The following is a 12789-nucleotide window of genomic DNA, read 5'->3' on the forward strand; positions in this document are numbered from 1 at the left end:
TCCCCTGGATGCAGTTGTGCGCTCAGTGAGCAGCACCCAGCTGTGGGGGGTTGAAGGACCAGCTGAGGGACAGGTGAGTGTGTGTGTCAGTGACACACGTGCTGGAGCAGCTTGGGAAGTGTTCCTGTGTGCTGAACTCACATCAGCAAATGCCATCAAACCTCATTCCTCCCACCCAAACCTCCTGCCGGCAATACAGGTGGTGGATGTGTGAGATGTGTGTAACACCAGCCATCATCCATAGCCACCTCCCCATTAATTTCCTTGCTTTTCCAGGACTGATTTTGCCAAGGAGCTTCATCAGTGCTGAGCTACATGCCAGGTATTTGCTTTTTGTACATACACAGTGGCTTCCATTGTAAAGGTGTTTCATTCTCGCATCCCAAATGGGGAGGAAACCTAAATTTAATGGTTAGATGTGCCTCTACTTATTCCAGCATGCTTTTGGAAGAACATACTTTTGTGGGCACTATTTCCAGGCGTGTAACTGGACGGGTATGTAGCAGAGGATTTTTTAGATCCCTGTTGCTCCTTAGAGAGGGGACAGCAGCGGGAGAAGTGCCTTTGGAGCAGGATGGTCCTCGGGTGATGGATTAACCCAAGTCCTGGAGGTCTTTTCTGTTTGAATGGTATCCACACAAAACCATCACTCAGGTAAATCCCCTAACACAGGAACAACATCCTATTCCACTTCTAGACCGAGATGCTCTGTTCAAAATAAATCAAAATCAAAAAACCAACAAAAGCCCCCCCATATAACAAAGATCTCCAGCCCTGGAGGTGGCAGGCATGTGACCCATCGCACAGACCACGAGCCAGGGAGCTCTGGGAGGCGGGAGAAGCCGCTGAGCAGATGGTTAACGCAGCGGGTTGGGAATGCAGAGGTGCAGAGCTCCCGGGATGTGCATGGCCTCGCTCCTTATTTATCCTTCTGTGCTCAGGGAACAGCTGTGTTTACAGGAGGTAAAGCCAAGCTCGGCGCTGGGCTGTGCTCCGCGCTGGGACCCCGGTGGGGGCGGCTGCCCTGGGCTCTGCTTCCCGCTCCTGCCAGAGGGATGTTCAGGAATTACCTGCAGGCTTCTCCTGTGCAGAAACTTTTCCAGTCGGGCTCAAGAGGCGAAAGCTGGGAGAATGGCTTTGCTGTGGTCCTGAGGTGCTGCAGCTCCCCTCCAGAAGGCTGGATCCGTGAGGATGGCGGCGCAGGGGAGACCCCTCCTGAGGCGATGCCTCAGCGACCACCCCGGGGGCTCTGCCAGCAGGGCCTGGGATGGCTTCTGGAGGACAGCCAGGGAAAAACGCCTCACAGGTCAGTCCAAAGGCAGCTTTAATCTCGTACTGGTGTGAATCACTCGTCAGGGCTACAGCCTTGATCAAGGAATGAAAATGCCTTTAATTTTTCGGCAAGTGCGCTCCTTTAATGCTGCTGTGTTGTGTGTTGCACCAGAGCATTGCCCGGGCTGCTTTTACACTGGTGGGACTGGGTGGGTGTTTTCAACTGATGATCTGTATATAGAACTGTGAATATTCGGATTTACACAGAATTTGATTTTATAGCTGGAGTTTTGCAGACACTTTAAAACACGACTGTGTCCGTCAGCCACGCGGTGCCCAACAGCCCCTTCTCAAGGCACCTGAGGGACTTTTAAAGCTTCATTTTTCATGTTTACAGAAACACGTGAACTTGAACCCACTCGGTTTTTCAGGAAGCCTTTCTAGGATGTCAAAAATAACAGCTCTCTCTGTCCAGCCACCTTCCCACAAGACTCACACCCCGAGCTCTCCAGCCATGTGTTCGCACATGCAGAGGTGGGCAGAGCAGACCCTGGGGATGATGATGGATTGGGGAGTGGTAGGTGTGGGGCTGAGCTGGGACCCTGCTCTGCATGTCCCTGAGGTGCACAATGGGCAAAGGGCCTGAGCTGGTCCTCCTCTCCAGCACGTGGCCTCCAGCAAGGATTTGGCAGCGTCTCAGGTGGGGCAAGAGTAATAAATGCTCCAGTTACTGAAAGTGGCTTTCTAGATTCTTTTTCTTTTATTCAGCTTGGTGGGGTGGACAGAGCTCTTTCCACCTGGGGTTTGTGCTCATCTCACAGAGACAGGATGTTTTGTAGCAGCATTTTGACTCTCTGATCTCTGGCCAGTGGGGAGTCCCTCTCTCCAGCCCTAAGAGAGTGTTCAAAATGAGGCAAGAGCCCACAGGCACTTCTCTTGCAATAAGCAGACCTTTCAGAGGTGCCAAGGGGCTGGACTGTTATTGTAAATATCCCTGTTCCTCTTTCAAAACAAGAACCAAATTACTGTCTGGGCTGAGGTTACCTTTCAGTTCCCCAGTTCATTGATGCTTCTAGTGAGGCACAACACACTCCTCCCCTAGGATGGAGCAAAGAGGCTGTCAGATTAACTGGGGACTTTCAGTGGAGGAACAGGACACTGGGAATTGCATTTATGTGGAAGAACTACGGTTTGGGGTCTCCAAGGCCCTCAAACTGCTTTGAAAATCCTATCTTTAATTTGAGTGGGCTGGTCATGCCTCTGGCATGGAGGCACCAAGGTGTTTGTGCTGGGCTGAGGGGCAGCACCAAACCCAGCCACTGCTGGCAGTTGTGGAGTCCAGCACTACAGTCCCCTGGAGGCAGAGGGGATTCATCACATGTTGGTACAGGATGTGTTGGTCAGGAGGAGTGTTGAGCATCCATGTCACTGAGGAGCAGAGTTCTGCCAGGTGGATGGTCTCTTTCTTCTGGAAAACAGTAGCAAGACCTTGAATTACAGCTCTTCCAGATGGTGTGAATAAGGCTCAGCACCATCAGAGAGCCTTTGGAGGAGCTCATTGTTGAGGCACTGCTGTCTTGGGAAGGTTTATGTTATCCCTCTGTTCTCAGGTATTGGGAAGCCACAGGCTCCACTCCTGGTGCAGGAGCATATCACAGAGATCAGACTTCAGGACTCTGTTACAGTTCTGTGTTTCCCAGAATGAAGTTGTAAAACAGTGGGTCTGGTATTAATTGGAAAATATATATGCACACATACACAGAGACCTTGAGAGAAATAGCATATAAAAATATTTTTTACTTTCAAAAATAACACTTTAACAAATAGAAACCCTTCTAATAGTTCCTTATGAAGAAGTGCATACTTCTGATTGAACTCATAAATGCTTAAAAACCCAAGCTACAGCTATTTTAAAACCCCATAGAGATCATCTCCTATTCCAAATGCAATCCAGTGGACTTTTGGGCATCTGGACCTCTGGTCTCTAAGTTATTTTAATTCTATTGAGCCTTTTATGACAGCAGTTCTGGCACTTCCTTTGGCCACACTGTTCCCTCCTGCCATCTCACATACACCAGAAGCACAGACCTTCATCCTGAAGGCTGTGCTGGTACCTGTGCTGTTGTTGGTGAGATGGGTTGGAGCTGAGGTTTCTGTAGATATTAAAGATGTTCTGTTATTTATCAGAGGAGAAAAATTATTTTTAATACAGTGTGTTTGATTGACTTGCAATACAGAAAGGTGGGAGAAAATCAGGCATGACAAACTCCTTGCTTTGTCAAAGTTACACGTTCTTCAAAGTGTAACTATTGTTTTCTGCACAGTAACAAAGGCATTGTGAGTTATTGTGATGGAGTTCAATCACACCTGAGACATTATTAGTTCTTCTGTGTAATGGTGTTAAAACTGAAGGTGACACCAAGAAAGCAGCCATAATCAGTAGAGCAAAAGATGCATTTCTTCTGCCTGATATTATTGCAACTGTTCTCTTCTAAAACCAATGTTGTGATAAGGGTTTGCAAAGGAGAAATTAGGGAACTCTTCTGTCATATTTCTGAGACAGTGCAGAGGAGAAGAAAAAAATAAAGCCCCAAGAATGATATTAGACCGCTCTGGGATGGGGATCTGTGTAAGCCTTTCCCAGCACTGAAAGCCTTGGAGGGCAAGGGGTGCTACAGCAAGAATGGCCATAGAATCCCTCAGCAAGAGGTGGGATCCCAGGAGGATGCCTTGGCATGAGCTGTGTTTGCCCTCTTGTCCCTCCATTGCACCTTGAGGTCCAGGCTCACTTGGAGAGGGGAGGAACTGTGCAGTGAGCTGTGCTTTCAGCCATTTGTGTCTATTTTGGGACATAACATACACCATGTGAGAGCTTTTGAGGGAGTGACAAACCAGAGCTGTTTGAAACAAATCACATTGTGCCAGTCCAACCAAGATGCCCCCTGGGCTGAGCCCACACTGCTCCTACTCCTCTTGGCACAGCACCAGCACTTCTGACCTGCCCAGCTCTCCCTGTGAGAGCTTTAGGGCCAGGCCCTCTGGACATACTATTTAGGGAATGTAGAGTGGTTTGGCTCCATATGGGTTGGGATTTCCCCTCCTTTCTAGTCATCACCAGAGCCTTGTGCTGGCTCAAGCCTCTTTCCCAGACACCCTTTCCCTGCCAGTGTGTGTGAGGTGCCCATGGCCTGGGCTCTGCTGGGCTGGTGTCTGAGCACACAGCTCCTCCAAGCCCTGCTTTGGGATGGAACATCCTGTGTGACTCACTTTGCCCTGGGTGACCTTCCAGAACACGCAGTTGCACACGATTTGTGCTGGGCTGTGAGAAAGCAATGTGGACGTGTTTTTCATAAATACGAGGGACAGAGCTTTTGGTAGAATTTGCTACCCTGCAGCAGGTGCCAGAGCTGTAATACAGCTGCTTCTTGGCTTGCCCCGGACTCTGTGAGGAAGAACCAGTGATGGCTACCAGGGCTGAGCCTTGTCCTGGCTCCAGCACACAGCAGGACTGATGTGTCCCAGCTGGAAGCCTGGAGACACCTCCCCTGGCTTTAAGGAGAGGCTCAGGGTCTGAGGGCAGGGCAGCAAGGGAGTGTGATGAGCATCAGGCAGAGCTCAGCCATGCACAGCCCCTGCCCCTTCCAACATGGGCAGGTGTAACAAGGCTGAAGGTTTGGTGAAGGTTTGTATTGTTGTCCACACCAAAACCTGCTAACTGAGCAAAACCTCACCAACTCCTAAACACTGGCAGAAGGGCAGACAGAATTTATTGGTGTTACAGCACACACTTCAGGGCACTCCTACTGAACCAGGCCAGCAGGCACCTCCCTGGTGTCCTCTATCTACCCATCACTGGCCAGGCACAAAAAAAATACCTGACAATACTGCTTCAATTGAAAAGTATTATTATTATGGTGTAAAGCCCCAGGTCTAAGCCACACCTTGCCCAGGCAGTTTACTTATATTTAAGACTCCAAGAGTTCACCCACACAAACTCCTGCAAAGCCTTTGGGTCTTTAATACCTTGAATTCGTGCAAAGAGAAAAAGCTACACACTTTTTCCCAAGAGACTTCTTTTAATTTAGTGAGAAAATGAGCATTTTGGCCAAAAGTTCACAGGAGTAACAACCAACCAAGGAGAAGCATTTCACAAAGCACCCAGCAAACACCGACCTACAACTTAGTGAAAGCACAAGTTACCCACAAGAGATTAAGGAAAGAGCAAAGAAAGAAAGAAAGAGATTAAGAGAAGAAAGGAGTAAAGAAAGAGGTTAGAATATGAAAATTTGTATAGCTACCACCAAAAGGTCACTTGTGAGCACCAACTCCAGGTGACTTCATGGAGGACCTGAAGAAGGTTGGCTACTTCTTCAACAGCATGTGGTGCCATTACTTCTGTGTTTAGCCCAGACATCACAGTTCAGGAAAGAAACTGGTAAGTTGGATAATGCTTCCACTGGAGACCACGTGAAAGATCCTTCTGGCCTCGTGGTGTCCAGCAATGACAGAGGGGACCAGCAGGAGCCTGTAGTGCTCCCACACTGGGTTGCCAGCTGGAGGGATACTGAAACTCTCAGCAGTTGGAGAAGCCCCAGAAGAAGGGCTTCAAAATTTATTAAATTTTTATTAAGGGAAGTTAATTAAATCCTTATTAAAGCAGAAAAAAATTGTTATGTTCTCCTGGTGCCTCTTCTGGTTCTCTCTCCATCTCTGATGCCATCATGTGCCCTGGCAAACCACCTCTGTTTTGCTGCCCAGGTGGCTGCCAGCTGACCCGCTCACTGCAGAGCTTGTGCTCTCTCACTGCAAGCCACGCACAAATGTACTGCTCTGTCTTTGTAAACAGGCTAAAAATACCGTGGTGCTGCTCCTCTGAGGGCCCGGGAGTTCAGAGAGGCTGGGAAGGAAGCCGGGGTCAGGCAGCCTCCGGGGAGCAGGCGTCACATGGAGGCACGGAGCCACGGGATGGTTCCTCCGGCTCTGCACACGTGGGGCTGGCTGGAAGAGAGGCAGCACATCAGCCACAGCACTGGTGTCCTGCTGCCCTGGCCCTGGCGAGCCAGGAGTGCCAAGTCTCCTTGGGTTAGTGTTCCTGGTGTGAGAGTGCAGGAGATGTGACTTGGAAAGCCCCAAGGCTTTGTGCTCCTCTTCTGAAGAGTAATTTATGTCTTTTCTGTAAGACTGCATGTGCTGGGTTTGGTGGTGCAGGGACCAGTGTCCTTCAGAGTGCTGGCCTCTCCAGGCTCTGCCACCCCAGTCAGCCAGGGGTAACATCATCTGCTGGGTCCTTTTTCTGAGGGTGCCCTTGGTGAGGCTTGTGTCTCCATTTCCTCAGGGAAAGGAAGTTAGAAAAGACTGTTCCTTCAGGCATCCTATTCCAGAAGGCATCAAAAGCAAATTTCTGCTCTCCCCACATGGGTGTACCTCGTTAAGGTGTGTGATTTTCCTAACCACACCCTGCTCAGAGTGACCAGAACCTGAGTCAGGATGTCTCCCACCACAACTGACACAGAAACACGTTCCAACAAAAAACCTCTTCAGGAGTTATTTCAGTTTGCTAATGTATGTCTGGCAGGCATGAGGACCTGGAGTATTTTTGGATTTTCCTTCATCAGTGCTTAACCTTGTTACCTGGTGTGAGACAGTGTGGCACAGAGTTAATCAGCACTGAGTTCAGACACCCACTGTGTGCTGTGAGTGGCTGAAAACAGAGGCCAGGGGACAGTACTGGTCTCATAGCAATGATGTGATGATGGCTGTGGTCTCTGCTGTTGTACCTTATCTTGCTTTCTCTATCTCTCCACTCTACTGTAAATTTAAATGTCCCCTATGAGAGCTGTAGAGGTGGGAGACAGGGCTTGGCTGCTCTCACTGGTCTGTGGGAGCTGCCTGGCGTGGGCAGTTCACTCTCAAATGAAGAGGGAATAGGTCCAGAGCTGAATAAATGCACATGATAGGCAACAAACACATTAAACCCAAATATGTCACTAGCATCCTCCAGTCTCCACCTGCCTGAAAACCCAAGGGAACCCCAAACCACACAGCACTCAGGTGAGCTGGCATGAAGGTGAGCACTGCAGCTCTTTGTCACCAGGTGTGGCAGTGCTCAGCCACCCCACCCTAGCTCTGTTCACTGAGAGGGAAATTCAAACCACGATCAGCTGCCTCTCACTCAGACAGAACAGATTCCACAGAGGGATTGTTTTAAAGAAAATAACCTTTGCTGTGTAAAAGAGTTTCAGTGTAACAGAGTTTTGGTGTAAAAGCACTGGATTTGGCATGTTTTTCCCATCGCCTCTGGCAAACCTGGAGCAGAGTGTCAGGGTGGTGTCCTCACTGTAGCACTCTGGAGCCTGCTTTGCACTGAGCTCACTCTGCTGGGCCGTGCTCCAGCTGATCGAGGATTTCTCACTGATGTAACTGCAGTGCTTCGAGTACCTCTGCGTGTCCCGTTCGCCTCCATCCTGCGGCTGATTCGAACCGTGTGTATCCCGCACTCCTCCTGCCAGTATTCCTTGCTGGGACCCATGCCACCTACACCTTTGGCGCTGCCAAACGCCACCCCTGCTGCAAACTCAGTTGCAGATGCTGATGTGAGATGGCAGTCGAAGGGGCTGCTGCTGAATAGTGAGGGGGAGAGAGAGGAAACGGCCTGTCAGAGCCCCGCCGAGATGTGCAGGGCGGCTGGAGGGAGCTGTGACCGAGCTGCTCTTTCCCAGGGAGGATTCTCCACCCCGTCCTGGGTGGGATCTTGGCTGTCCTGCTTAAAGCCGAGCAGATGGGGTTGGAGTTCAGTCGCCCCAGGCAGGACTTGCTCGCTTGCAGGGACGCAGGAATATCTTCTGCCCAGGACATTGGTCTGCCGCAGTTCACTCTCCCCATGGAAGGTAGGAGGGGGTTTATTTTTTTTTTCCTTGGTTACCCTGTTTCTTTAAGTTTTTTAAACCAGAAATTAAGCTACAATGCTATTAACCAGAAAACGAGGCATGAACTGTTTTGGGAGATGGGAGCGGCAAAGGTGTGGGTCTGCCTGTTCCCTCCCGGGATGTGCTGCTTCTGTTTGGGCTCATTTAACAGAAAACAGAAAGTTTTGCAGCAATAGATTTTGTTTAGGACTTTAGGAAATTAAAAAAGTAGTTATTAGAAACTTAGTGATGTAACACTTCAGTGTCTGCAAGTCCCACAGTGGGCACTCAGTGGCACAGCACAGCACTGGCAGTGGCACTGCCTCTGGGGAGGCAGCACAGCAGAAGGTCCCTGGCTGGCAAAGGTTTCTCCTCTTGAGGGGAGCAGCCCCCCGTGCTGCTGCCACCCAACCAGCTCCAGCCCTGCTGCCTCCCAGGGATCGCCAGGACCTTCAGTGCTCCCATGGGAGTCTCAATCTTCTGGTGTGTGCACAGCCAGGGCAGGGGAAGGCTTTCCCACGGGGACAGAGTGGGGTGGCAGAGCTGGGAAAGCAGCAGCAGTGCTGTCAGTGGGAACAGCACGTCAGCCCTTGGGAAAACATCAGTGTTGGAGGAGAAGTCGCCCTTGTTTTCCGGAAAAGCGATAGCAAAAGCGATCTGTTTTCTGGGAGGAATGAAGGGGAGAGGGGACCTTTGGGGTGGGTGCCTGAGCCTGCAGCAGTGCTGGCTGACACCCAGCATGAGCAGGGGCTGCAGAGGGTGCTGCTCCAGGCTTCTGTGCCCTTCCAGGCTCTGTGCTCCCAGGTCCTACCCGGTGTTCCCTGGGGTGGTTGATGTCTCAGCTGGTTCAACCCCACAGTTCTCTCTTGCTGCACTCCCGCTGTGTCCTGGTCCCTTTGGCAGGGCTGGAGCCCCCCAGCAGCACCCCCAGCAATGGGAGCCAGTGCCCCATGTTGTGGCAGTCCTGGCTTTGCTCCTGCCATCAGCTGGGCCAGCCCCAGCTCCCACCTTTGCTGAAGGCTTGCTCTGTAACACCGAAAACATCCTACAGCAACCCCGACATCTCTGTAGGAGGGCATTAAGTGTCTGTGTGTCAGATGGTGGCCTTTATTTTAATGCTTCATGTACAACACTTTGTATTCTCAGGGCAGGAGAGGGAAGTGTTACAGTTTTCAGAGAAGGAATTAGTGTCACGTTGTCCCTTCCCAGCGATGTTCCCCTGACAGACGGACACCGGGGCCGGGGCTGCCCAGCCTCACCAGCAGCTCTGCTCTCACATGGGCTTGCCAGGGCCACAACTGGGAATAGCACTGCATTTCTTGTCCTTTGCCTCTCTATAAAATAAATCAAGCTGAGTTTTCAGCCCTCTGTTTGCTGATGCTCCCCGGCCAAGTTTTGAGTCAATTTGTTTCTCATTGCTCCGTGTCACCCTGGCGATGTGCCGAGCACGAGAGCTGAGAAGAAACACAATTAGTTTGCTGCCTTTGAGGCCAGGGCTGAGCATCCATCTGTTGGTACACACGGGTCCTCCAGGTGGTGGAAAAGGTGTCATTTTTTAAGGTAGAAAACTGTGTTTCAGAAATGAATAATTAGTTGATATAAGCTGAGTCATAAGATGAGAATGGGTTGCATTGCCGGATATTCCATAAGATATGGAGTGCTGATACAGTGAATACTGTGGGAAGTGACCCAGAGGGTGCTGGCTGGAGGGCAGGAGGGGCTAAGCCTCTGGCCATGCCATGCCCAGCCACAGGGAAGGACCCCCCTCACCCGTGGCTGCTGTGCCACAGGGACACTGGGCAGGGAGAAACCACCATCCTCCTGCTCTCCTGTGCACTGCATTCCCTGGTGAGAGCTGCTAGAAAAGCCAGTAGGAGTGCCCAGCATGAAACCCTGCCTGAGGTGGGCAGCAGGGCAGCAGAGCCACCCAGGTCCCAGCTGTACCTTTGGGGGTGTGCAGAGCTGGGATGCTGGTGGGTCAGCACTTCTGGCTCTGAGCAGGGGTACCCCCTGTCCCCAGCACTCATTCTGTGGTTAGAGAGCTATCAAGGAATGGGGAGGTGGTTCTGGAAATGTTTTCATGCAAATTGCTGTTCTTTTTGGTATAAATTTGCTGTTTCAGCCTCTGAAGTTCACTGTTTAGGAACACTTCCAGGGTTAATGTCTAGCTGACACCTACCAAAAACCTGACCCTCCAAAAAACTGGTCCAGCAAGCCTTGTGCAACAGGGGCTGAGCACGTGCAATGCCTGCTGTACCCATCCCTCCTCCATCTCATCCTGCTTCCCTCAATGCTCCTGGGAAAAGGCAGGTCCTGGAACTGTTGGAAGGAATGTTTGTGTGGGAAGGGAACTTGGCTTCTCTAGTGAATACATCATATAGAATAAGTAACCATTTATGCATTAAACAAAGCTTTATGAAAGACAAACAGAAAAGAGAGGCCCTTTTGACAACTCAGAAAGTTTTACTGTGGTGCCTGAGGTCTTCTGGCACTTGAAGCCTGGGTACCACTTGTGGGTCTCAGTCTGGTTCAGAGACCTTAAGCACCTGAAGCAGGATTGGTGCTGTCCACCCTGGTTTCAGCTTTCTGGGGCTCTGACACTGCAGATCTTACTGCTGTTTCCATCATCCTCCAGATTTGGGGCAGGAGTAGAGTGTTTTTAGGGCACAGATCTGTGGTGGCTGCACAGAGGGTGCTTGTGTGAAGAGGCTGGTGCTCATGTGCTGCACAGCAGCTTCCCACTTTCCTGCCCAGCTCTGGAGGAGGATCAAGAGGATCCTATTGAAATTTGACCTTTTTTTTCTCAGTTTTACTCCTCATATTTAGTGTCTGTTCCTTCCCCCCCTTCTTTCACAAAGCAGCCCAGTAATCAGATGACATCCCTGACTCATGCTGCCCAGATGTGCATGATGGGGCCTTTCTATTTGTTAGAAAAAGCCTATTGATTTAATTTCTGTATCCTTATTCAGGCTAATATGGAATATGCCACTGATGGTGGTGCATGAAATTGAACAGAGTCTGAAAAGAACCCAGTGAAATATTAAATAAGCCTTGCCAAAGCATGGGGAGGAGGCGGAGGTGAATGTGCAATAAGGCTACATGGTGCCATGGCTGCTGCTCCACCTCTCTGGCTGTATAAAGGCTGTGTGCCCCTGGCTTCTGGGACATGTTGGCAAGGCCACCTGAGCTGGTCAGACAGCAGCACTGGTCACTGCTGGGGGAGGGGGTGGAAAGCCTTGTCAAATATGGCCAAGCTTGTATCCAACCCCTTCTAGCTCCGGTGCCATGAGGCAACTGCAGCCATGGCTCTGGAGGTGATGCTGGCAGAGCAGTGCACTCAGTGACTACCTGGGACGGGAAGAGGACAGGCCCTGTCCAGATCCTGTCCTGCCTAGAGCAAGGAAGATGAGAGCTGTCTGCCAAGGTGGATATACTGCTCCTGTCACCAGCATGCATTGGCCTAAGCAACACCAGCTGTCATTCTCACTGTTACACGTAAATACATATTTATGCATACAGAGGCACCTGGAGAGCACGTAATAAAACAGATCCAGCTGGGCTGGCTGTCCAGGGGCTGTGGGAAAAGCCTGTCAGACACAGCCTTCCCTGGGCTCTAGGATAACTTGCCACTAGATGTCACAGTGTGCTTGGGTTTGCAGGGACCAAGAGTGCCACTGGCACTGGGGACCCCCAACCAACCCACCCAGAGTGGGGCAACACTGCTCCCTAAAATCCCTCCGTTGGACTGGAGCGCATAAATAGCATCTTTATGCCTGTTCTTGTCCTTCAGAGCTGTTTGGAGACATTACTCATTTGTCATTCAGCAAAGCCTGAGAGACCCACAGGTGACTGGAGAGGTTCACCTGGTGCCAGCCCATGGGGGTGACCCTCACGGGACCCTGCCCTGGCAGGTGTCCGGTGGTCCTGCTCCCACTGCAGCAGTGTCACACCCTCGTTGGCAGGAGGTACTCTGGCAGGAGCACACTGGGTGTGTCTCAAAGCTCTTGCTCCAAGGGGGACAAGTTTTGCCATCGATCCCATTCCTGCCGGCACGAGGGGAACAGAAGCCAGCACTCATACAGCTGTGTGGAGCTGACCTCTGCCTAAACCATCCCAAATGGCTATTTATAGGCACACAGGAAACCATGCCAGACCCTGCACTTCCTCTCCCATCCGAGTTGAATCTTTAATCAGCTCAACAGCACAGGGAACACTGATTCTGTGTGCTTTCTCTTTGAGCTTTGTGCTGGGCAGTGGTGGAATATGTATATGGTCACCTCTGGGTAGGTTGGTGATGAGATAGGCAAGTCATCTTCTGAACTTGTCACAGCTCTATAAAAATTGTATAGTGTATATTGTTAAAAGACTAGGAGTAGATTAAGGTGTGGTGCATTTGCTAAATAACTAAAGGAATGACAGATTTACAACCTCCTGTTTGATTTATGTACAGACCCAGACTGGTGAGGCCACCTGTCCTGCACCCTGGCAGCTCCTGGGGAAGAGTAGCTGTTGAATTAGTGATGGCATCACTGTGCTGCCTTCATTTACCACCAAAAACGAGCATGGCTTCACCAGCTGGCACAGCCAGGTGTTACCTGGGTTCAGTGGGATT

At 50.7% G+C, this 12789-nt stretch overlaps 1 protein-coding gene across 2 annotated transcripts in view; it reads left to right on the forward strand.

Annotated features, from left to right (window-relative positions):
* The first annotated feature begins 876 nt into the window (after positions 1 to 876).
* LOC127473636 (rho GTPase-activating protein 7-like) overlaps positions 877 to 12789 on the forward strand; it is a 54277-nt gene continuing 42364 nt past the window's right edge. Inside the window, exon 1 of one of the 2 annotated variants that reach the window (XM_051793497.1) lies at positions 877 to 1306. In XM_051793497.1, the coding sequence (XP_051649457.1) occupies positions 1192 to 1306 (115 nt within the window). In that variant the 5' untranslated portion in view covers positions 877 to 1191. Of the gene's footprint in view, positions 1307 to 8088; positions 8160 to 12789 lie in introns of those variants that run through there. The other variant, XM_051793500.1, reaches the window with a different exon arrangement.

The sequence above is a fragment of the Manacus candei genome, unplaced genomic scaffold (assembly GCF_025592945.1).
Source record: "Manacus candei isolate 608988 ecotype Guabito, Panama unplaced genomic scaffold, ASM2559294v1 h1tg000037l, whole genome shotgun sequence".
Classification (NCBI taxonomy): Eukaryota; Metazoa; Chordata; class Aves; order Passeriformes; family Pipridae; genus Manacus; species Manacus candei.